The sequence below is a fragment of the Juglans regia genome, chromosome 12 (assembly GCF_001411555.2).
Source record: "Juglans regia cultivar Chandler chromosome 12, Walnut 2.0, whole genome shotgun sequence".
In the NCBI taxonomy this organism is placed as follows: Eukaryota; Viridiplantae; Streptophyta; class Magnoliopsida; order Fagales; family Juglandaceae; genus Juglans; species Juglans regia.
Genome location: NC_049912.1, coordinates 30837435 through 30863237, shown reverse-complemented (window position 1 = coordinate 30863237; position 25803 = coordinate 30837435). Strand labels below are relative to the sequence as shown.

The window sequence follows — 25803 nt, the reverse complement described above, 5'->3', positions numbered from 1 at the left end:
TATCTTAGCAGTAGTATGGGTCATTGCTCTGTACTCAACTTTGGAGCTTGATCAGGAAACTGTATGTTGCTTTTTTGCGGACCAGGATATGCAATTGCTACCAAGAAAGATATAGTAGCCTGTGGTTAGGAGTGTAACCGGTTCAGTCCAGTCTGATTTTGGATAAAATTTAGGATCGAACGGAATGTACCCGTTTTGTATTTTCCAAAACCGATTACGCATCGGTTACCTTCTTAAACTGGTGTATCCAGTTTTACCAGTTTCTGGTCCGGTCCGATTTTTCAATTTTTTAAAATGTAAGTTTGTCAATAAAAAATAAAAATCTGCTAATAAAAAAAAACTGCTTCAAAAAATCTGTTTTAAAAATTTGTTCCTATTACAAAATTTGCACTACTAAAAAAATATGTTTTAGTAAAAAAATATGTTTTAGTAAAAAAATTAGTATTAGTTATAAACTTATATTTTAGTATAGCTATATAATATATTAGACTATATAACAGTATTAATATTATACTATTAGTATAGTTATATATTAGTATTAGTCATAAACTTATATATTAGTATAGCTATATAATATATTAGACTATATATAATATAATTTAATATATATATTTTATGTTTAAAGCATATAATCAATTAAATTTTCATCTTTAAGATTAAACTTTTATTTATAAATTATAATAACATTATCTTATATATAATTATATTAATAACATATGATCAAATAAATTATAAATGTTCACATTTAAAATTAACATTTTATGTTATAATTTATAAATTATAATATAAAATTATTTCATATATGATATATAATTTTATATATTATATATAAAAATTTCACATATAATTATATATTATATATAAAACTTATATATAAAATATTAATTTTTATATTTTTTTCCCCCAACCGGTCCGGTTCGGTCCTGGAAATCGTAAAACCAGAACAGGACCGGTTTCGGCCGGTTTGCATAATTCAAGAACCGGTTCTGGACCAGACCGGTTCAAAACCGATCCAACCAGTCCGGACCGATTTTTCAGTTTAAATTTACACCCTTACCTGCAGTGGAATGTCTAGTGAGAGGGCAACCTGCCCAATTTGCATATGAAATGACATACAGATCAAGTATAGAATGAGAACTAAAATGAAAACCAAGATCAACAATACCTTTTAAATATTGAATGATGCATTTGACCATTTTATAATGGGCTTAGTAGGGGAATGCAAAAATTGAGAAACAAAATTAACATTATAAGAGAGGTCAGGGTGAGTAAGATAAATGTATTGAAGTGCACCCACAATGCTGATGTAGTGAGCAGGATCAGAAGGTGTTCTTGAGGTAAGTCATTTGGTCTGGGGCATCATGGGAGTACCCATGGGTTTACAATCATGCATTTTATCATGGTCTAAAATATAAATAGTATATTTGGTTTGAGACAAGGTAAGTTCATTAGTTGTTGGGGTGATCTGAATACTAAGAAAATAGTGTAGGGGCCAAGGTCTTTTATGGCAAATTGACTGTGAAGAGTGGAAATAAATTCATGAAGATAAGCAGAGGAGGAATTGATCAATAAAATATCATAAACATACAATTGTAAAATAAGAGTACCACAAGAGAAACGATAAATAAATAAGGAAGAATTAGAAGTGCTACAAATAAAGCCATAAGTTAATATAAAAAAAAACTATTAAAATTATCAAACCATGCATGGAGAGTCTGTTTGAGACCATAAAAAGCTTTATTTAACTTGCAAATATAAGAAAAGTGAGTTGGGTGAACAAAACCTGGAGGTTGTTCCATGAAAATAGCTTCGTGAAGGTCACCATGAAGAAATACATTCTTGACACTAATTGATGAATGCTCCAGCGGTTGATTAGAACGAGTGTGATGACAATCCAGATTGTACTTGATTTGATAGCGGGAGAGAATGTCTCATGATAATTGATGTCATCTTCTTGATGAAAACTTTAGCAACTAAACTAGTTTTCAGCCAATCCAAGGTGCCATCAGCTTTGAGTTTTGTTTTGAAAACTCATTCACAACCAATGATAGACATGGTAGACGCACAAGGGACAAGAGTTCAAGTATTATTTACACGTAATGCCTGTAATTCATCATGCATTGCTTGTAACCAACCGAGATGTTTGAGAGCAGAACGGATCGATTTTGGCTTTACGGGAATGGAAGTGAGATCATGCAAGTGAGCATATTTGGGGTTAGGCTTACGAATACCGAATTTAGAGTAGGTAACAATGGTGTTATCAGAGGCCACTAAAGAAGTGGTGGAAAGGTCAATAGGTGGAATGGGCGCAGTAGTGGGTGGATCAGAGATAAGTAAAGGAGAGGATGGTAGACTTCTAACGCTAGTAGAGGGTGTATCAGGTGTAGGGGAAGGTGCGGGAGTGGATGATTGTGGCAGGGGAAGGGGAATATCCTCAATTAGGGTGGAGACAGATGGTACGAGTATGGTGGAGTCAGATAAATAAGTAGTAGGGGTAATCCACATGTCAAAGGTGGAGAGAACAAGCTTGGTGGAGGTTCCCAGGTTGTTTAGAATGGAAGGTAGACTCATCAAAGATAACATACCGTGAGATGAAGGTACGATTAGATGGAGGGTGATAACATTTATACTCTTGATGCTTGTCGCAATAACCCATAAAAATACACGGTAAAGTTTTAGGGTCACATTTATTTTGTTTAGTATCTCATGTGTAGGGGAAGCATTTTGATTTTAAGACACATAGGGAACTATAGTTAGGATGGTATCCGTAAAGTTTGGAAAATGATGATTGTAAGTCGATGCTGGTGGAGGGAAGGCGATTAATAAGAAATGTGGCAGTGACGAAGGCTTTAACCCAGAAGCATTTCAGAATGCCGCTATGAAAAAACATGGTCATACCAAGTTCACGAATGATACAACGACGATGTTCAACCATACCATTCTGTTCAGGAGTACGGGGACAAGAAAAACAATGAATAATACCTTGTTTTTGTAAATGGGATGTAAACTAAGTATTAGCAAACTCACCTCCCCTATCAGTTTAAAAATTTTTGCTTTTTTTGTTAAACTGACGCTCAACATATTTTTCAAAAAGTAAAAAGGAAGAGAAAATTAATCTGATTTTTTGCATAAAGGGATAAGCCACATAAATTTAGAGAAAGCATAAACAAAGCATGCATAATAATAAAATTTACTAACATAGATCACAGGAGCTGGACTCCATAAGTCATAATAGATTTTATCAAACACAACATGAGTAATATTGCATTGTTCCAAGATGGTAAAAATGGTAGTTTGCAAAATTTGTCTAATTGACATCCATCACAAAAGGAAGAATTTTTATTAGAACCAAAAATTTGAATAAGTTATTTGGATTTTAGGACTTGTAAAGTAGAGGCCTGGGGATGTCCCAAGTGCTAGTGCCACGCTTCTTCGGAGACTCGTTGGAAACGTGTGGAGAAATGAGCTTCATAAGGGGGGACACAATGTAGAGGTTACCCTTTCGTTGTCTGGTCAATAAGACACGGTTGGTCTCCCGTTCCTTAACAACAAAACCAACACCGTAAGATTCACAGTTATAGGGATAATCAATAGTAAGTTGCCCAATAGATAAAAGATTTTTAGCCAAGGCAGGTACTAATAAAACATCACGTAATTTAATCTTAGTATTACTATTATCAAAATAAGCATCACCAATATGAGTAATAGCATGAGAGCTACCATTACTGATAATAACAGCATCATTACCAAAATAGTGATGAAGATTTTCGAGTATACCTGGGTTATCGATCACGTGAGCTGACGCTCTAGTGTCAGCAATCCATTCAACATCATAAGATAAATTCTTAAATGTCATTGCAGCAAGGGTCTGAGGAATATCATCGATTCCTCAGGTTGGTAAGAATAATTGAACCTGTTCCAACACTTCAGAGCAACATTTCTTTTTTTCCTCTAGATTTGGCATATTTCACTGCGGGAGGAGGCACAGGCATTGTTATTGGGCCTATCAACAAATTCACATGTGTTAGACTCACCATGGGGTTGGTCAAAACACACGTTTTGTCCTACAGTCCCAAAGTTGGTCTTAGACGACTGGTTGGAGGGTTGAAGCCCACGTCCCTTCGAGGAGAAGGACCGAGGCTGAGAACGGCGGCTACTACGATGATCCTTGGTGTTCGGGGCACCACTTCTCTGTCCATAGAAAGCAAATGAATTAGTGGAATTATGAAGTGAGGATCAGATTTCATACCCTTGGAGCAAAGGGAGGAGTTCAGCGTAGGAGGGCGTGGGTGGTTTCAGCATCGCTGTCGTGAAGGGCTCATACTAGGCTCCGAGGCTATTTAGCAATGAGAAGACCTTCATCTTGTATTGCATAGGGCGTCCGATTGATGCAAGGCACTCACACAATCCTTTAAAGGCACGGAGGTGGTCGGCTAGTGGTGTCGTAGGTTCCTTGCATAAGTACGTGAATTATTGAGTGAGATGGAACTCCCTTTCTTAGGAGTCATGGGCATAAGCCTCTTTGAGAGCCACCCAAACTTGGTGAGCATAATCAAGCCCCACAACCAGGTCGAGTGCTTCTTCAGATAATGTGCCTATAATTCAACCACGGAGCAATCGGCTTGATTTGAGCCACTAGAGGAAGGCTGGAGTGGGTTCGAACTTACTCGAACCAAAGGCAACATCAATGGGGTTGGATAATTCTGGAGGTGGTGATGCATCCGTGAGATGCTCAACAAAGCCAAGGCCAAAATTTGTTCACGCCATAGCCTTTATAGTGTAGCCTAATGATTTTTATATAGGATGTCAGGACAATACAAGTCTTACACTTAAAACAATGTGAGACTCGTGTATTGCCTGGCAAAATATGCACTAACAAATTTAAAAATTTTTATTAATTTTTAAATTATAGTCATACTTACTAATTTAAATTTATAATTTGGATCTAAAAATATTTTTTTATCACTTTTGAATCTAGGAATAATTTTCTAGCCCAATGGGCTGAGAGTCGACCGAAGGCGGGGGCGAATGAGGTGTCTGACCCCGCCCCGACACCAAAGCGGGGTGCGAGGGTGCAAACCCTTACCCCTCGCATAGTGCGGGGAAGGGTCCATTTTGTCTCGCACCATACGGGTAACACCCCTAATTTTTTATACAAATTATATAAGAGGTTGATCTTAAACTTTAAACGAAGCTTTCATCATTCACACAAAAGCGCATCACCTATCTTTGGAATCAAGACACAATAGATAGTGGTCAGAAAACTTTATACCAAAAGCATTGGCAGTGCTATACAAGTATATGGTTCCCATCAAATATGTCAATTTAGGACATAACAATGGCCCCATTTTTAAGTACATAAAGGTCATTCTATCACATACTTGTACATGACATCTAAAACTCTTTTTGGGAAATATGCTGTTCTAATTTGCACAAATGGAACTATGATAAGCATTTATGGCATATCAAAGATAGCAGCTTATATAAGCAAATAGGCATATGCATGAATTCTAAAAGGGCTTGGCTTGCAGGAGTCATATAATATGGCTGGTTTGGGGAGCGAGATAATATGAGAATTTTATAAATAGTAGTAAGATAGTTTATAAGTAATAGCAAAATAATTTGAGTTGAGTATTTTTTAGGTTTTGAAAAATGAAAAAAAAAATTGAATAAAAAATATTATAAAATTAAAATATTGTTAAAATATAGTTTTATAATATTATTTTTATTTGAAAATCTGAAAATTTTGAATTATTTTTATTTTTTGTTTGAAAGCTTAGAAAAACTATAATGATTACTTTGAAAAAATTGTAATGATTAGTTTAAAAATATTTGTATTTGAATTATGCTTGGGAATGAGATGAGATAATATGATAATTTTGGGATGAGATATATTTCCAAACAAGCCCTAAGTCCCAATTTAAGAGGTTTGGTATAATATTTATATTACTAATTTCAATGATGTAGTTTATATGTCACATAACAGAGATTTTGATAGTGAGTCGAACATATTTGTAATAGAACGATTAAAACGATCAAAATTGAGAATACAATGATTACAAAAATTCATTGTTAAAAGTCAAGAAATAATATATCTAAAGTCCAAACCATCTAAAGTAAAAAAAGTAATTTCTCTTATATTTGGCAGAGTGCTTGTTCAAAATAGTATTAGGCTTGTTTAGATGTTGGGCTGAGTTGATATGAGTTGAGTTCTTTATGAATAATAGTGAGTTGAAATGGTGAAATGAGTTTTGTATGATCCACCTAAGATGTGTTTGTATGTTAAGATGAGTTTATGTGTATTTATGGGAGATTGAAAAAGGTTGTGGGTTTATGTGTAAAGAAGTTTTGAGTTGAGATGAATTTAGTGATTTGAAAGTTTAATGTTTAAATGTTAGACTCAATTTAAAATTAGACTAAACTGAGTTGATCTCAATTCAGTCCAACTTTCAGACGGGGCCTTAGCTTCTCGATCACAGTTTAAAGCTTTAACACATGGGCTCAGTCTTGAAGCTCAAAAACCCAAATGGATACGTATCAGTCTGTTACCCACGACCTAACTTCAAAAGCAATGGGCTGAGTTCCATTTGGACCAGCATTAGATCATACTGTTCATAATGCTCGGACATTGCCATTCAAACTTTTAACAGCGCGCAAGTCTCCCGAAATGACAAAACATTCGATTAATCAGTACACATTAACATATAAAAGTCACTGTCGGGGCATGAAAGAAATGATTTACCTAAAAGTAACAAACAAAATTAAGAGAGAAATAACATAACACTAGTCTCCTATAAATTAATTAGGAAAATATTTTAACTACAAAATGATTTCATAAAAGTAAACTTACAAACTGATGCAGTACGTCAGATTATAAAATTACTTTTATTATAAAGTAGATCTAACGGATTCCATGAAACCGCATCAGTACGTCAGATTATAAAACTACTTTTATTATAAAGTAGATCTAACGGATTCCATGAAACCACATCAGTTTATAAGTTTATTTTGTATAATCTCTTTGTATTTGTAGCAGTTCTCAATTAACTAACTGGATACATGTTTAAGTGACTTTTATTTATTTATTTTGGAAATTAAAACTCTTGAGAAACATGCCTGACTTGCACTCAAAATTAACTTATGTGCTTTTGCAACATTTACAGGTCATAATACAAATAATTTTGCTAAAGGAATGGGTGTGTTCCATGGGCTTCGACATGTATGTATGATGGGTTTGAGGAACGTGGAGATTGAACTTGATTCTATGCTAGTGATAAAATGGTTACAATAGAAAATATGTGGCATGTGGTATATGGAGGATTATTAGGAGGAAATACAAAGAACGTAAGCTGGGCTCCGGGTTTCTTTCTCTCATGGTTATAGAGAGACTAATGCAGTGACATATGGTTTAGCGCGAAGAGGTGCAAATGGTTCAAATGACACGGTTCTCGGCTTTGGCTCTTCCTCCTCTCATTCGAGGTCTTATTAGATTAGATAGGGGGGAGATTTCCTTATATTTGGAAATATTGTAAATGAATTGTTTTGGGGACTAAGTTGTCTTATTTTTTAAAAGGAAAATAATAGGGTATAGGTCATTTTTTTTGGCGTCATTGGTTGGGTGAGTTTCTTGTCTAATTATATTTTCCTAGTGTCTTGGTTGTTATTACAGTTTTCTTCCATCATAAGTGATGATTTTTTGAATAAAATTAGTAGAGGGTCACTATTAGACATATGACCTCTTCTCTTTTAGTAAAAAAAAAAAAAACTTATAAATTAATCTAAACAAATAAAGCAAGGTGAAACTAATACTTAAAAGACCAATTTAAAGAAAAAGAACAAGTTAGGTGGTGGGAAGAGAGTCCTAATTAAGTCCTAACTAACTTGGTCCCAACCCCGCTTGATTAAAATTACCAATACGTTGAATTGATGGCCTGTTTTAATAATTTGTTCAGTTGATAGTTGAATTTGACCATATTGGTTGTTATCAAAATTGATCCCGCTATGAGTAATACTACCCCACCATCCATTTTATTATCATTTTTATACTATTTTATGATATATCATTTAATTATTAGAAGTTATTTGTTTAGTTGTCTTGTGAATTAATCATTTAATGTCATATTAATTAATACTGAGAGGATGATGTTAAAATAAGGTAAATGAAATTTTTTTGATGTATTTCTTGGGCCAAAAAACATAAAAAGCTAGGCCACCATGGCTTCAACAACGGGCAGATCGTTTAAATTTCAAAATTGAAAACAAAAGTGCCTGAAAAAAGATAAAGGAAAAGAAAAAGAGCTAGAATATAATTAATGGTAAAGAGGGAGAGGAACGAAAAAGGAAGAAGGAAGTAAATCATTCTTTACAGTTGCTACATGGGAAAGAAGCTAGAAAGTGAAAAGGCTGTGTGGTCTGTAGCAACAACATTATGATCTGCGGTGGGTCGTATTGCTATTTTCATTACCCCCATCGAAAAGCAGGTTGCAACAGAGAAATATAATGAACAGAAATGCTAAATCACCCGATAAAGTGTCCAGAGGATTTGTCTCGATGAAAAAAAATATATATATATTTTACTTAATAATTAAGAAAATATTTTTGTAATGATATTATAATTATTTTTAATATATAAAATGAATAAAAAAAATTTGTTCTTTGTCGGGACCAACTCGTGCTACATCCTCAGTAGATGTAGCACTGCTCTATAATAAAATGATCATGGATCCGGATCCGGATATCTATTCCTTCATCCTTTTTTATTTTTCAAGAAAAAAGTTTGAGAATATAGACATTCCCTTGGCCTTGGGGCATACATTAACTATTTTTGAATGAGAAGTGAGTCCGGTGATTGCATAGCAACCAAAAGAAAACGACAGGTAGTATTTTCTTTTGCTTTTTACAAACCTTAGATAGCAAGTGATGTCAATAATTTAAACTCCACTTTTTCTTATAGTACTTTTGGATTCCGTGGCCGCATCCATGGATATACTGATAAAATAATATTAAATATAATTTGAAGATATGCAAATTTTGTGTACTCGCGATCTAATTATTAAAATAATAATTTTTTATGTGAGTATCAAATTTAATTATTTTTTTTAAAAGAATATAAAGATTTGTATTCCCTAATCCTAAGACGATTGTAAAAATTATTTTTTATATTAGCAAGAGAACACTTTTGACCTCGACTTTTTAACTAAGAAAAAAATGTTTTAATTATCTAGTAATTTTAAAAATTTATTATTTATTTTAAATTTTGTCATGATATATCAATTAATATAATTGAATACGACAACATTTAAAATAATATATAACATTTCTCTTGATATCATATTCAAATAGGAATTATCACTGAACATTCTAATTGCTCACTAAAACAAAAACTTAAAAAACAATATTAGAGGAAAGTAAAGTGGAGTTGAAAAAAAAAAAAAGAAATGTGAAAATCACATTATGGAAGATTTTCTTTTTTCTTTATTATTATTATAATACTTATTTTTTGTGACAGATCCTATAGATAATACCACCACCACATAAACCCTGTTGTTAGCAGAAATTCTTTTTTTTTTTAAAGAGTTAATAATAGGAGAAATTAATATTTATTTTCAATTATAATTTTTCAAGTGTCAATCTATCGAAATGATGAAGCACTTGCGGCCAACAGACCAAAAACCCGCCCAAAACCCACACCTCTCACTTCATAAAGTTGGTAAGACACAACCCCTTTCTCTTCACTTAGCTTGAGTTTCACAGCAGAGAGGCATTTTAGAACTCTCTCTCTCTCTCCCCCTCTCTCTCTCTTTCTCCTCATAGAAGCATGCAAACCCTGAACGATGACATAGTTCCCACTTCTACCGCTCCCAATTCACTTAACTCTCATGCCGTCACGTCTCTCTCTCCCTCAGTTCCCACCCGACCTTTAACTTTTCACGTTCATGGCGGTCTCAGACGTCGATGCAATGCTGGATTTCTTGAGGAAAAATGGGTTCTCGTATGCCGAATCGTCTCTCAAAGAGGAAATGATTGAAAAGGATGAACTGGGTTCCTTTGATTTCGAGAAATTCTTCTTCCCAATGGTTCCCCCGCCCCCACCGGTGAGAATTCCTTCGACTCTCCGGCGATCGGAGGTTGAGGGTGAAGGTGAATCTTCGCGATCGAACTCTACTTTCGAGGACGATGAGTTTGTGAGCTTCGGGTCTTCCTCTTCAGATATGTGTTCTTCAGGTACTTGTTCTTGCATTGAGTTTATGTTGATCTTTGTGTAACGACATGTGCAGTAAGTGTAATTCTCGTTAATTTATTCTATATTTTTCGCCTTCTATCTGGTTTCTGAGATAACTGAGGAAAATATTTAGAAACAAATATTTTTTTAGTTCCCATATGCAAATCTGGATCGAGTTTTAATTTTTTTCTTTTTGGCCAAAGGAATTTTTCGTTTGGTGTTCCTTCCCTGTTTGGTTAACAAATTTTCCGATCTTAATTCATGCTGCTTTTTTTACCCTTCTTTCTGGTGATAGAGCACAAGCTGAGACCATCCAAGCCTGTCACAAGCCAAACTCTCATGTACTACAGATTTTCTGATAAATTTCTAGCCGACCAAACGGCGTTATTGCTCAAAATTGCTAGGTACTCTCTTGGTCGTAGCGGTCAACTTTGTTTGTTCTGTTATTTTCTCCTATGTCAAGTCGTGTACATCAAATATGTAGTGTAAGTGTAAGCTTTTTCATCTGGTATAGTTTTAGTAGACAGGCCTGATTAAACTGTGATCTCACTTCGCACAGTCTAGCATCGTTCTCTCTCTAGAAATGGGGTAGAATCTTTTTCATCGGCAATCATTACTAACACTTGCTTTTCTATAATTACTTAATAGAAGAACCCTTCATTTATCAACGCTTTCAACTTTACCAAATTACCATCTTCAAGTGTCTGGAACTTACCCTTTGGATTCTCTTATACGATTTAACAATCACTCTTGAGTTTCCTATGCCACCGAGGCTTGTCTGCTATATGCATTAGAAGGCATGATTGCAACTAAAGAGTCATAGAGAATGCCGTATTACCAAACTTGTCATCAACTTTCAAGCCTAAAGCGTGCAAGTTGCTTCACCATGATTGATTGTATTTTCCATTTTTTCTCTCTTTTTGTTGTTATCGTGCTGGAGCACTCTCAAAAGTTTTCATCATTGCAGAGTTCATAAATCCATATGAAATTCGGTCAAAATCTCAGGATAATTCTGAAGCTTCATCAGAGAATTTATCTCCGTTTGGCACAGCACGCGATTATCATGACTTTGACATTCAGAATGACCTATTCTGTTGTGATGAGAAAGATGATGGCGACTTCATGACTCCCTACTTTGAAGGACTGGACTTCTTTGAATGTCCAAGCGAGGATAAGTTTGTCATGACATCGGAGAATAAGAAGAAACAAGAGAACCCACTGGAAGAGAAATGTCTTTTTTACATTGATTCCTTGAATGACGAGAATGTGGTTCATATGGTGGATAATGATAATTTTGATAGAAATAATGACCCTGGAGGAGGCATTCAGGGAAAGTCCAAAGGTGTTTCTGCTCATGGTTGTGCAACACCCTTTTGCAAATGTTGTATGGCACCTGGAGGATTTAATGATAATGACAACTACCTGAGCACTAAAAAAAATGATTGGAGTGATTATGCGTTAAAAGTCACGGGGGACATTACCTCCTATTGTGAAACTTCTGCACAAGATAAAACAAAGAAGACTAGCTACTCTGCTAAACGGGGTCCCTCAAATGACTTGGTTGAAGGATTTAAGAGTTGCCCTGACTTAAATATGGAGGTTTCTGAGAAAGATTTCATACCCAATGGAATTGACAGCTATGAAGTTGGAGATGGTGGAAAGTCAAATGCAGAATCCCAAAAGCCTGCTGCTTCTACAGAGGAGGAGGACTTTATTGACGAGCTTTTAATGTATGCTACTCATGAGGATGAATATGAAGTATTTGACTTAAGAATCATACACAGAAAAAACAGGTTCGTCGGAAATTCTCTCTTATACTTTTGGTTGCATCATGGTCAATTCATAGTTTCAAGCTTCACGAAAATTATTATTTCTTAAACAAAACACTCGTAATTTGTCTGGATTGAAAATACTGGTTTTTAGGAGCATAAATAGTCATCCAATGTTCCATACTATGACTCCTTTTTTTAGATGGACATTTGAAGCTTGTGTATTTTGGGGTTGACATTTAGCAATCAGTACGTTGTAGTCATGTGTCCTACCATTTACAGGACTGGATTCGAAGAAAACAAGGATCTGCCGATTGTGCTGAATACTGTTGTTGCAGGCAGATATTATATAACAGAGTATCTGGGTTCGGCTGCTTTCAGTAAGGTTGTTCAGGCCCATGATCTTCACACAGGAATGGATGTTTGCCTGAAGATCATAAAAAATAACAAAGATTTCTTCGATCAGAGTTTGGATGAGATCAAACTTTTAAAGCTGGTCAACAAGCATGACCCAACTGATGAACGGCACATTTTGCGTCTTTATGACTTCTTTTATCATCGAGTATTATTATTCAAATAAATTATTTTTTGTCTATTTTTTATTAAATGCTTCATGTAACTACGTACTCAAATATAGCAGATTTAATTATTTTCTTTCTTGTTGAAAATAATGCAGGAACATCTCATCATTGTTTGTGAACTCCTCCGGACAAACTTATATGAATTTCAGCAATTCATTCAAGAATCTGGTGGAGAAGCTTACTTTACCTTGAGCAGACTGCAGGTTAGCTCAACTACAATATCTATTTGCACCATTTGATTTCTTCTGCTGTTTGTTGTTTCGGCTTGCTAGCCTGACAGTACTATGAGTGCTATTTATTCACACTGACGCAGGATTTATAATTTTTCTGAAGGAAGGTTTGTCTGCTAATGAGCAGTTGTTTAGTCATTTTAATGGTGGTTTAAGCTGGCTAAATAATGTATTCGAGTTTACAAGTAAAACAACCACCAGGAAACTATATGCTTCAAACATTAATTTTCTCTTCACAGGTCATAACTCGTCAATGTTTGGAGGCATTGGAATACTTGCATCACTTGGGAATTGTTCACTGTGATCTAAAGCCAGAGAACATTCTTATCAAAAGTTACAAAAGATGCGAGGTAAAGGTTATCGATCTTGGAAGCAGTTGCTTTGAGACGGACAACTTATGCCTATATGTACAATCACGTTCCTATCGAGCTCCTGAAGTAATCCTAGGCCTTCCATATGACCAAAGGATTGACATCTGGTCTCTTGGCTGTATCTTGGCTGAGTTATGCTCTGGTGAAGTATGTCTTGTTTCACTTTGTACTTATTATTTAGTTGAGGTTAAAACGTGTGGTAATAGATGCCTGCAACCAATTTCAAGAAGAGAAATACTTTAACAACAAAAATATCCCACAAAAGTAAACTCATAAGTTGGCGTGGCTTGATTTAATACGTTAGATTGTAAAGTTACTTTTATTATAAAATGGATCTAACTTATTATATATATGAATCCATGTCAATTTGTGGGTTTACGTTTGTGGGATCTTTTTTGTGGCTGTAGCACTCTCTTTCCAGAAATACATCCAGTAATTAGTAACTTATGTGTTGGGCAGGTGCTGTTTCCAAATGATTCGATTGTAATGATCCTGGCACGCATGATTGGGATGCTGGGCCCCATTGATCAGGAGATGTTGGTGCAGGGTCAGGAGACACATAAGTATTTCACGGAAGAATATGATCTCTATTGTATAAACGAGGTTTGTTGCCCATGTCTTCTGCCTTGATGCTTCGAGTGAATTGCATGTTTTATCTCATGAATAGGATGTGATGAACGTACAGTCTTGCTTGCAGTTGGACACATGACATTTTATCGCATTTCTCATGCTTGATGAAAGGCATAATTAATCCAAGAAGAATACTTTTTTTTTTTTTATATTTAATTTGGAAGATTAGGTATTAAATGATGTTTCCTTAAAAAGATAGAATTTCCAAAACAGAAGCAATAATATAATTTACCCAAGAAGAGGCTGCAAAATCAGGATCATCTTTTTCTTGTTAATGTAGAAATGCAGAAATTCATCAGAGAAGTACTTGGTATATGGTGATGCATTGAAAGTGTAATATCTTGAGTGAATAAGGAATTGCTCAGCTCACATATGACAATAATGACATGTGTTCAGGAGACAGACCAACTGGAATACATAATCCCCGAGTCATCCTCGTTGGAGCATCGTCTGCAGGTTAATGATATTGGCTTTATCGACTTTGTGAAAAACTTGCTCGAAATCAATCCACAGAGGCGCCCGACAGCAATCGAGGCACTAGAGCACCCATGGCTCTCCCACATGTACTAGTCCAGTTCTTGCTACATTTTTGTTGGACTTTCCTTTCTTGTGGGATTGTTTCTCAGTTTGTCACATTAGCCAAACTGCCATGACCTTGAGCGTAAGGATGGAATGCATTTCCCAATTTGGTTCTGGTTGCATATATGCTGTTAGCCTGTTACACAAGTATTTTTGTTATTTATTTTGTGTATTGTGCATTTATTTATTGATTGACACATACATACGTTTTGTACAATGTTTCTACTCCATTTTTTTCACCCCAAGTGATGGGTGAAATAATTTCCCCACCAATTTGGATTTCTATATGCTAGTGATCAGGGACTTTTTCCAACAATGGTTGATCCAAAGACTATCATGCTGGTGAGATTTTATGCAAAATACAATGTTCTTCGGCTACCTAGGGGTGCAGATCCAGATTTTAAAAGATCTGGATCCATATTCTAAAAACAGCCCACCGTCAGGATTAATCCAGAAATAATTCAGATGGATAACTGGATTGAATCCGAAAATTTGGATTTTCTTTCTTTTTTTAACTATAAATCTAGATATCAGAATTGTAACCAGATTTAATCCGGGTTTATTAATATTTTTTTTAAAAAAAATTATTTAAACTTTAAAAAATATTTTTATAACATTTTAAAAATAACACTTAAAAAAAAGAAAAAAGACCCGGATCACCAGGTCATAAAACCGGATTCAAACTTCTCTCAACCGCCTGGATGCCCCCCCGGATTCCAGGTTTCAGACGGATCTGGCCCCATTTTACGGCCACTACCATGATACAAACTCATGGAAAAAAGCACGTGTAATTGCACATATACAACTGCAAAGATAATTTTTCACCATTACAGGTTTGTCAACCTATGCAAAACTAGAGAGAGAGAAGGAAAGATTAACCATTACCTATGAATCATCACTAATATATTCTTCCTTTTTAACTTTTCTGTGTATTAAAAAAAAAAAAAAACAATTAACCATTAACCAGACAAAGTCTTAACAAAAAGAAGGAAAGATTGTCCCTTCTGATTGGATGATTCTATATCCTCCTCCTTTTCACTTCTTTACTTTTGTCGCCAAAATATTTGAAAGCCCACGTTTCCCCTAGCGCGTTCCTTAATCATCCCCTCCTCCTCCTCCACGTTACCATAGGTCCATAATCTCTTACGTATTTTATGGTTTTTGACTTATTAATGAATTGTTTTGTACGATAAAAGATAACAAAATTCGTTATAAGCTAGACTTCAAGACATTACTAAAATATTATTTGGCATTGGTTTTATAGTGATCATGACTCATGAGTGAACCTTTGATCGGATTATTAATCTTATTCTCAAAAGTGGAGTTCGCTTTTAATTTTTTCAATCGTTTTCCTTTTTCTATTTGGTCCTTATTTTTCTTGCTCTAAAAATATTATCTCACAATCATTATAATTATTATAATTTTCCCTTTTTTATTCACATTTTCATGTATTAAATTTTAAATCAAATGATTGGAAATTTATTAATATTTTCATTTATTTTTTAATCATTTGATACACTATCATTAAAAAATTAGATGAATAATATTTTTCAAATAATCCGAAAGGTTTAAATAAAAAAACAGTTCTGCTATATACCACCGGGTGGTAACCCCGGCGCGGCTTCGCGGCTGACGTGGGATTTGCCACGTCAGTCGATAAATAAAAATAAAAATATAAAAAAAAAAAGAAGCCGAAAACGAAATTTACTCACGCACGCGGGAGGGAATTCTTTTTGTTTTGGTTTGAAGAAAGCAGAGAGCCCCCAAACCAGAGCCCCCCAAACCCAGATCTGTCCTGCGGCGCGCGGTCTTCTTCCACATTCTTCGCTTGCGGTCTTCTCTTCTGGGTAAGAGATCTTCGTTTGCTTCTCATTTGTGGGATTTTACTTCCCATTTTCTGGGTTGGTTTTAGTTGTCTTCTCCTATGGGTAGTCGAGGTCTATAAACTGTCGTTGGTGAGCCGATGCTTGTGTTTGTATGTGATTATATGTGCTTAATGGGTACTGGGTTATAGTGATTATATGTGCATGTTCGATGGCCATGGACATGATGAAGCAAAACCCAGAACTTTTAGCTTTTTGAAATCTAATATATACGGCCCTTTTCTTTTCTTTTCTTTTGGCCCTTTTCTTTTCTTTCTTTTGGCCATTTTCTTATATATATACTTTATAGTGATTATTTTTTGGCCCTTTTCTTTTCTTTCTTCAGCAGAAAAAGGGTATGCATTGCGGTTTTTGACTAGTTCATAAAAAGTGGTATTCAACTTAGTCAAAGGATTTTATTAGCATGAAAATTTACCAATTTGTTAGTTGATCAACACCAAACACGTATCAGAACAGTACCCAAAAACAGAGGTCAGATTTATAACTTAACTCATTGATTGTAACCAAGCATCGGCTCGAGGGTAAATTTGTTTTGTGTAAATGGAAGATGCTTGTACATAAAATTATCAAACTACAATGCAAAGACAGAGTACCCAATAAACATATTTAAGAAAAACAAAGGAGATCAACTGGAAGATAATCAATGAGATTCGTTGGATTTGGATGATAAAGTATAATTCGTTGGATTTTGTATTGGAAGATAATCAATGAGATTCGTTGGATTTGGATTTTGTACTGGGTTATATGTGATGTACAGCTTAATGGTGGGTATTGGTACTGGGTTATATGTGATGTACATCTTTGTTTTAGCTGTACCTGCTGATAAACAAAAGTATTTGCATAGTTTTCACCCAGAAAATATCTTTATTTTCCTCTTATGAGGGGAAGCAACATATGCACATCATATAGATACAATAAAAAAAAAAATTCAAGTGTTTGAGATGCTTGAAACATACAGATGGCAGCTGTTTAATAGCTAATTTATACTAATTTTCAGAATGGGAAACGAAAAAGAACAGCCCAGTACGCAAACATTATCTAGCTCAAATCCCCCATCCGAGGTATGTATGTTATACGATTTAATATATCAATGACATTGGTATTGTTCAGTCGATATTTATTTCAAAAATACATAAGTAACTTTATCTAATGACATGTTAGGCCATACCATCAACTAGTCCAAATATCCCAAATTACATGGCGGGTTACTTTGGACCAGTGCCTACGTGGTCACCGACTTTTTTACCATATCCGGTTGGTAACCAATTTCCAATCAACATACAGGTGATGATAATTAGGATTTATTCTTAATAAGTTGGTTTATTTGCACCTATTAAAAAAAAATAAGTTGGCTTATTTGTAGGAATTTAATTGCAAACTTTTGTGTTTATTATAGAATGCTGGTTATCCATTTCAACATATCATGGAACCGCCGGCTCCTATCAGCAATACAAGCTCTGCCACAAGCAGAATAGTTGATTCAGAGGATAATAGACCTGATGGTGGGGAAACTGAAGCGCCATGTGGATCCCCTAGAGCTGAAGAATGTACTGAGGATAGACCAAGTCCTATGGAACCTGGAGATGGCAGTGCTGAGAAATCTCAGAATGTCCAAGTGGATGATGATGATACAATTGAAGAGCCAAAATCGGGAATGGAGTTTAATTCATTTGAAGATTTATTAAGTTATTATAAGGAATATGGTAAGAAATGCGGGTTTGGGGTGATGACGAAACGGACTGAGAGGGGAGAAGATGAGTCTGTTAGATATGTCACCCTTGCTTGTGCCCGCGGTGGGAAGGCCCGGAATAGGACGTTGAATGTTGCCAACCCACGTCCGACAGAGAAAACTGAATGCAAGGCAAAGATTAATGCCTTAAGGCAAGATGGTGTGCTTCGGTTGACGACAGTACATAATATCAATAACCACGGTCTCAGTCTAAAGAAATCTCGTTTCTTTCGATGTAATAGAGAAGTTAGTGATGCCGTAAAAAGGGTCCTTGATACAAATGATTTGGCTGGCATCCGAACGAATAAGAGTTACGGATCTCTTGTTGTTGGCGCAGGTGGATTTGAGAACCTACCATTTTTGGAAAAGGATTGTCGTAATTATATTGACAAGGCCAGACATTTACGACTTGGAGCAGGTGGTGCTGGAGCGCTCTGGGATTACTTTTTACGGATGCAGTACAAAAATATTGGGTTCTTTTATATGATGGATATAGATGATGAGGGGAGGTTAAAAAACGTCTTCTGGGCAGACCCTCGTAGTAGAGTAGCGTACCAAGATTTTGGTGACGTGGTCACATTCGACACCACGTACCTAACGAATCGATATGGGATGCCTTTTGCACCATTTGTTGGTGTAAATCACCATGGACAGTCAATTTTGTTGGGGGCAGGCCTGATTTCCAGTGAGGATACCGAGACCTTTGTGTGGTTATTCGAGACATGGTTGCAATGCATGGATGGTATGGCTCCGAAGGCTATTATCACTGATCAGGATAGAGCGATGAAAAATGCTATCGCAATTGTTTTCCCAAAAACCCGGCATAGATTTTGTCTTTGGCATATACTAAAGAAAGTCCCCGAGAAGCTTGGCTCATATAGTTCGTACAAAACTGGCATGAAAAATGCATTGATGAAATGTGTCTATGACACCCAACTTGTTGATGAGTTCGAGAAATGTTGGGATGAGTTGATTAACACTTACAACTTACATGAGAATGCGTGGTTGCAAAGCCTATATGTTGAGTGTGAACATTGGGTACCGGCCTTTCTGAAGGAGTGTTTTTGGGCTGGAATGAGTACAACGCAGCGAAGCGAGAGCATGAATGCATTTTTTGATGGTTATGTTCATGCTAGAACAAACTTGAAGGAATTTGTAGACCAATTTGATAATGCGTTGAAAAAAAAGATTGAGAATGAAAATCTTGCGGACTTCCAGTCATTTAATGCCACAATCCCCTGTATATCTAGATCCCCGATTGAAAAGAGGTTTCAAGAGTTGTACACGAATGCTAAGTTTAAGGAAGTTCAGCAGCAAGTCAACGGCATCATTGACTTGAATCCAAAGTTACATAAAAGTGAAGGTGCAGTAAAGACATATATGGTAGAGGATGAGGTAATCATCTTAGAAGAGTTCACTAAGCCGGTTACCCATTTTGTGAACTTTAGTGGCGAAGATGCAGTTGCAAAGTGCTCTTGTGGATTATTTGAGATGAGGGGGATATTGTGTCGGCATATTTTGGCCGTATTCAGGTGTAACGATATTAAATTTTTGCCAGAAATGTACATTTTAGATCGATGGAGGAAAGATATTAAAAGGCGATACACATTAATCCACAGCAGATACGATGGAGGGGAACAACGGGCAGATTGTAATAGATATTCAAGTCTTTTAAATATCTGTTATAAGATGATTACTCTCGCATCGGGTTCGAGAGAGCATTATGAGGATGCGAGCACTAAGTTATATGCAATGATTGATTTGTATCGTGCCAATCAAGAACCCCCATCGATGACTCAAATTGGTTCCAATGTTCACAGTACGGCAAAGGACACTATGGTCGATGGTTCAAGGGAAGTACGTAGTCCGCATGTTGTGCGGGGTAAAGGCAGACCTCCATCTCTAAGAAGAGCATCCAGGATGGAGATAGACATGCGGAAAGCTAAAGCAAAGACCAAGAAAGCACCAGCAAAGGGGAAGCGTAAAGAGGTGATGATATTTTAATACCCGCAGATTGTTTTTACTTTTGTTGATGAAGAACCATTATTTAATTTTAATTTCTTTTGTTAAATGAATCATTAGTGGGATGGAGGACATACCCAAGTAGTGGATAGAGAAGATACACCGATCGTAGAAGTATGCAGGAATTTATTTGGCTCTTCTGAGATGGTATATTCGATTCGGTTTATATATAAACTTATTACTAATTTCCATTGTAATGGTTATATATTTACATTTAATTTTCAGCAGGCTATTCCAGAAAGAGAAAGTGTGATTGTAGACGTTATTGGAACCGAACCACGAGAAATATTGATGCAGAGTCAAGAAAGCGTAAGTGGTTCATACCTTTTTTTTCAAATAATATACTAATATAGTAATATATATTACTTGAAGAAGGTAATGATGTTGTTTATTATTTACAGATGCAATTTGGATTAGATGGATCACAACCGTTGCAATGATGGATATATTTGATTGTTTTTTTGTTGGATTTGATAAAAAAACATCTGGATTGGTTTTATTGAAGGTATGGTGTGCTTCGGGATAGTGTTGTAATGGATATATTTGATAAATTAGTTGTGGATTTGATAAATTTTATTTATTTGAGAACCTAGTATGTTTCTTGTAATGGATATATTTGTTAAATTAGTTGTGGAATGGATATATTTTGTTTATTTGAGAACCATTACGTTGGTTGGATTTGTTAAATTAGTTGTGGAATGGATATATTTTGTTTATTTGAGAACCATTACGTTGGTTGGATTTGATAAATTATTTGGTGGAATGGATATATTTTGTTTATTTGAGAACCAAGAAGTTTGTTGTAATGGTTGGATTTGATAAATTATTTCTTTCCATGGATATATGTTGTTTATTTGAGAACCATTACGTTGGTTGGATTTGATAAATTATTTGAGAACCATTACGTTTGTTGTAATGGTTGGATTTGAGAAATTATTTGTGGATTTGAATTATTTTGTGTATTTGAGCAAAGGACTTTGTTGTAATGGGTGGATATAACAGGGGTTGGCGGGGAGGGACTTTTTGTCTTTGATGTTGTGCTTATAACAGATTTTGGTGAGTTAGGATCATGGATGGTGATTTTTGCAATGTCAGATAAATGTTGTTCTTCAATCTCTGTTTCAGGTTTCAACAGCTAAGTATGAATGAAGTACATATATGCTGCTCCAGCCATTTGAGAGAGAAATTTTTCTTCTTGACAATGTATAATAAAGAAAAATTAGAACCCTGTTTAGTATTGCTGGGTTGATTCCCGGAAGTACAGTTCAAGGTGCATCTTTCAAATCGACTATAATTGGAGAAAGACAAACGTCAGTTTCTTCAAGTCTAGAACCACGTTGCCCCACATAAAAAACAAAAACAAAAAAAAAGGTCTGCAACCATGTTCAATGGCTAAAGAAAATAAAATGCTTGCAATTTTGTAATGATTCAGATCATCTGAAGTGGTGTCAGGATCAATGATGAGTCATATACAGAGATTTTGGAGGCCATTTTTCTTTCCAATTGGCCACTTAGTTGAGCCATTTATTTTGTCAAGATACTTGGGGAAGAATTCATATCCTGTGTGTAATGAAATACATAAACTGTGTCAAATATGGATAAAGCTAAACACAACCATTCTATATCAATCCCATTCAGATTTGGACGTTATGGTATACCAATCTGATTGAAATACAAAGATAAAACAAATCTGAAAGTCCAATACAAGTTACATAAAACAAATGTGGAAGTCCAATACAAAGATAAAACAAATCTAGAAGTCCAATACCTAAACATAGAACTAACAACAATCCCAAATTACTTATATAACACTAGGTAACATACATGTAAAAATGCAAAATAACAATAAATCCGAAATAGCGTGCCTACACGCCTAAGTTTAGCTTCTTGTGCATTAAGCACCAACTCCTTTTGTATAACATCGTCGCATTTATTGGATAGTACCATCTGCACCCTCTCGAGGCGATCCACTATCTTACGCAGCTCAATCTCCCTCTTTTCAAGAAGCTCGAGTATCTTCTCGACCTCTTTCTCTTTCTTTAACAGTGAGGCTGTTCTTTCTTCAACTTGTAGGTCAATTACTTCATTACCATCCAACCACTTGAAAAACTTACAGTATGGTAAGCCCTGCTCATTTCATGCATATATTGAATTGTATTAGAAAATACTGAATTGTACAATATATGAAATTAATATATATAAAACATGTTTCGGACAACTAATAATGTAATTACCTGGGTATTGTACTTTGAACACCCTAAGAAAGGTCTTCTAGGATTTTTTGCAGTACTTGACCATTTCAATGTGGCTTCGAGCTCGTAAAAGCACAATGGTTTTCCCAAAGTACTTTTGGGAAAAGATGAAGAAGATATTGATGAAGATGATGATGACATTCTAAGATTAACCCCCATAAAACAATTGAATAACAGTTTTATAATGGTGGAATAAAATTGAATAGCAGGAAGTTTTAATTCAGTATTTGAACTGCCCCTGCCCTAACATGAAAATATCATGCAACATGCAACATGCAAGGGGCAGAACAACATCAGATGAAGAACCATGTATGTGGTGGTTGGATGTGTTCACCCAACACACAGGATAAAAAAGATGCTGAATAGACAAAGAAGAAACCGAGGAAATGAAGGCATATAAAAAGCAATACCAGTTTGATACATGAGATAGTGGCTTGCTTTGGTAACCTTTACTTTTTACTGTCAATTTGCTTAGATTGGTAATTGTTAGATTGAGACTTCAAACAATTTTATTAATCTAAGCTAATAATTTGATTATATGTGCATGTTATTCTATAATTTGATTTAAGCTATAGTGATCTAAGCTAATCTAAGCTATAGTGATTATATGTGCATGTTATTCTATAATTTGATTTGCATTGCAAGAGATTTAAAATTCAATTATCTTGTGATTTTAATGCAGGCAGGATGTATTTCCAAAATATAGCACCCAAACTAACCATTTTCTTTGGTTTAAAAATGATGTGGAATGCTGCAATCCACATTTAACAGCATATGACAAGCATGTTAAATACTGCAAACTGTTCTTAAAAAAAGGCTGCATAACAAAGCAAAAAATAATAATTTGTCCACAACTAGTTGAGAAACATGAGAAAAAAAAAAGCAATCCACATCATTCAGCAAATGACAAACATTTCAAATAATAGTTGTGGACTGAACCGAACCAACCCTAGTTGGGGTAGCAGCGTGCATTCTATAGCTTTTTGTGCAGAGGCATTGGCAAGGTACAAACCAAACCCATTTAATTCAAATTACAAACTATATAAATAAACGGAATCCAAATCAAACCAAATCTCCAAATCAAGTAATGAATACTTTAAAATCACAGCACAAATTTGGTGGAATAAAAGTAAAAGCAACAATCCAAATAAAACCTGGGGGGTTAGTAGAGCACAGGGAGGACCGTGTCCACTCGCGACCTCAGGGGTGAAGACGACGGGGATGGAGGTTCGGGGGAGAGGGAGGACGATGGGAATGGAACTTTGCGGGGTCGTGGAGAAGAGAGAACTGTTCGCGGGTTCGCGTGGGTTTATGGGTATCAAGGCTGAAGAGGACGGGTAGATTAGGATTAGGGTTCGTGCGAAACTTTTGGGATTTTCTCTCTGGGTTAGGGTTCGTGCTCGTGCGAAACAGAGGGATGTGTAAATGGGTAAGGGTTCGTGCGTCTGTGCAGAATAGAAGGATGGGATGCGGGGGAAGGGTAGATTAGGGTTTAGGTTCGTGCGAAACGGAAGGGATTAAGTGGTAGGTTCGGGTTCGTGCGAAACGGAAGGGATTAAGTGGTAAGGGTTAGGGTTCGTGCGTGGTGGCAGAAGAAAGGGATGGGATGCGAGGGAAGGGTAGGTTAGGGTTAGGGTTCGTGCGTGGGGGATTTCTGGATATGGGATGCTAGGGAAGAGAGGGATTGTGCTTTACAAGGAAAGGGAGGAATGCGGGGGAAGAAGAGACCGAAAGCGTGCTTAATAAAATTAATCGCCACGACGTCGTTTAGCACTAATGCCACGTAGGCACGAGGCCGCAACGGGGACGCGGTCCGGTTGCGTTTAGCTTTTTCGATAAAAAAAAGCACTGAGACCCATGGTCACGTTACTCAAGACTCAAGAGTCGAGACTAGGTAAAATCTCCTTGAGAGCGCGTGGCTACCATCTGTCTTTCTCGACGAAGAACGAAGACTACCCCACCTCCAAGAAAGTCAGAGAGAGAAAACTATAGAAGCAATTTACGTACATATCTGGGCAAAGGAGATACGTTGATATCCAAACGCACCCTCCAATCATCCTCTTCGTCTCTTCTCTGAGAGAAACAGAGTCACCGTTTGGCTGTAATGCCCATTTCGGAGTTGACTGAGACCGATGCGTACTCGCCGAGTTCTCTGCACGTATGGCGTACGCTCCTGAACTGGTTGGCCTTCTTCTTCCGGATCTTCCTTCAGATCCTCAGAGCTCTCAGCCACCACGCTCTGCCTTCTTCCTCCTCCTCTTCTTCTTCTTCGTCTTTCAAGCCCTTACCGGTCGTTGAGCTCCCGGACCACGACTCGCCTGCCGCCTCCGAAATAGAAATCCCCGTCACCGCCAGAGACTCCGATTCCGACGAGCGTCTCGAGAAGCTCACGGTACGCTTTCTTCACTGCCATTTTTTTTTTTATAAAGTTCCTTAATTTGATCTGGCTTCTCGGATATATTTTTTAAAATTTTCTATCTACATAAATTTTCTCTCTTTTGCTCTTTTGCTCTCTTGTATGAGTGTGTTTCGATTGTATAATATTCAACGGTGAAAAGCATTGTTCTTTCAAAGTTCTAGATGGTTGAGTTTTATATTTAAAAGCAAATGATTTTAGTCTGTGGAAGATTTGAGCCATGTTTTTTTGCACGGTGGGTGAGATAATCAATTGCTTGGTAGTTGTGTTAGGACAAGAAAGAAGTCATATCATGGAAGGTGGAAACAGTGTTCGAAAATTGGGATCACGGAAGTTTAGTAAATATAACTGTATGTAGGATGGTAATATTTGACACGATTCATGAATTTAATATGAACACGATACGAAATTAGTGGATTCAAGTTTGATGTTAACGGGTTCGGGTCACAACAGATTGACCCGTTAAGATGATTTATAAACGGGTCAACCTGTTAAATACGAAATTAATCCATTTTGACTCATTTATAATTTATTTCAAAATTAAAATTTTATTTTTGTTAAGTTGTAATATTACTTATAAAAAAAAAATTATAATATTGATATTTTTCAGTATGCTTATACTTTTATTGTTTTTATTGATGGGATTATAATTTTAGACCTATGCTCATATTTGTTATTGTATGGTTTGTAATATTGGTTTTATTCTATGTTAAAATTTGAAAAATATTGATATATATTTTTTAAGATATTGTGGTTATTAATAAATATAAATGTTAACTTTTATGTAAAATTATGTTAATCGGGTCAAATGAGTTATGCAATTTATTTCAACCCATTTACATGAAATAAACAGGTTTAAATGAGTCGTGTCGTGTTAACATATTTTTAATTAATTATTAAACGGGTGACACAACTCGACCCGTTATCTAAATGGATTGAGTTAGGATTTGGAAGTTTGACACGTTTAGCTTAACAGGTTGGGTTTGAGTTGACCTATATAGTTGAATATTTATGACTTGACATGACACAAACATAATTCGAAAACACGATTTGTCACCCATAGGTGTAGGTGTACAGATACAATGTTATGACCGTCACAAACTTCAATTGAAAGCTGCT

The 25803-nt window shown here is 35.8% G+C and overlaps 3 protein-coding genes across 3 annotated transcripts; 2 read left to right on the top strand and 1 right to left on the bottom strand.

Annotated features, from left to right (window-relative positions):
* The first annotated feature begins 9759 nt into the window (after nt 1-9759).
* On the top strand, nt 9760-14504 carry LOC109015347 (dual specificity tyrosine-phosphorylation-regulated kinase 2-like). The gene is made up of 7 exons (XM_035683187.1): nt 9760-10224; nt 11190-12015; nt 12274-12553; nt 12668-12775; nt 13042-13320; nt 13633-13776; nt 14200-14504. Exons 1-7 carry the CDS (start codon nt 9936-9938, stop codon nt 14371-14373), a joined length of 2100 nt encoding a protein of 699 aa, XP_035539080.1. The 5' UTR covers nt 9760-9935; the 3' UTR covers nt 14374-14504.
* A 2468-nt stretch (nt 14505-16972) lies between these two features.
* LOC118344053 (protein FAR1-RELATED SEQUENCE 5-like) lies at nt 16973-21165 on the top strand. Its single transcript, XM_035683810.1, has 8 exons — nt 16973-17097; nt 17263-17326; nt 17427-17549; nt 17662-19032; nt 19183-19983; nt 20077-20163; nt 20245-20325; nt 21142-21165. The coding sequence occupies exons 1-8, from the start codon at nt 16973-16975 to the stop codon at nt 21163-21165; spliced, it is 2676 nt and encodes an 891-aa protein (XP_035539703.1).
* Nucleotides 21166-21481: 316 nt separating this feature from the next.
* LOC118344052 lies at nt 21482-22434 on the bottom strand. Its single transcript, XM_035683809.1, has 4 exons — nt 22251-22434; nt 21841-22143; nt 21675-21678; nt 21482-21576 (listed from the first exon to the last, which is right to left on the bottom strand). The coding sequence occupies exons 1-4, from the start codon at nt 22425-22427 to the stop codon at nt 21482-21484; spliced, it is 579 nt and encodes a 192-aa protein (XP_035539702.1). The 5' UTR covers nt 22428-22434.
* Between the last annotated feature and the right edge of the window lie 3369 nt (nt 22435-25803).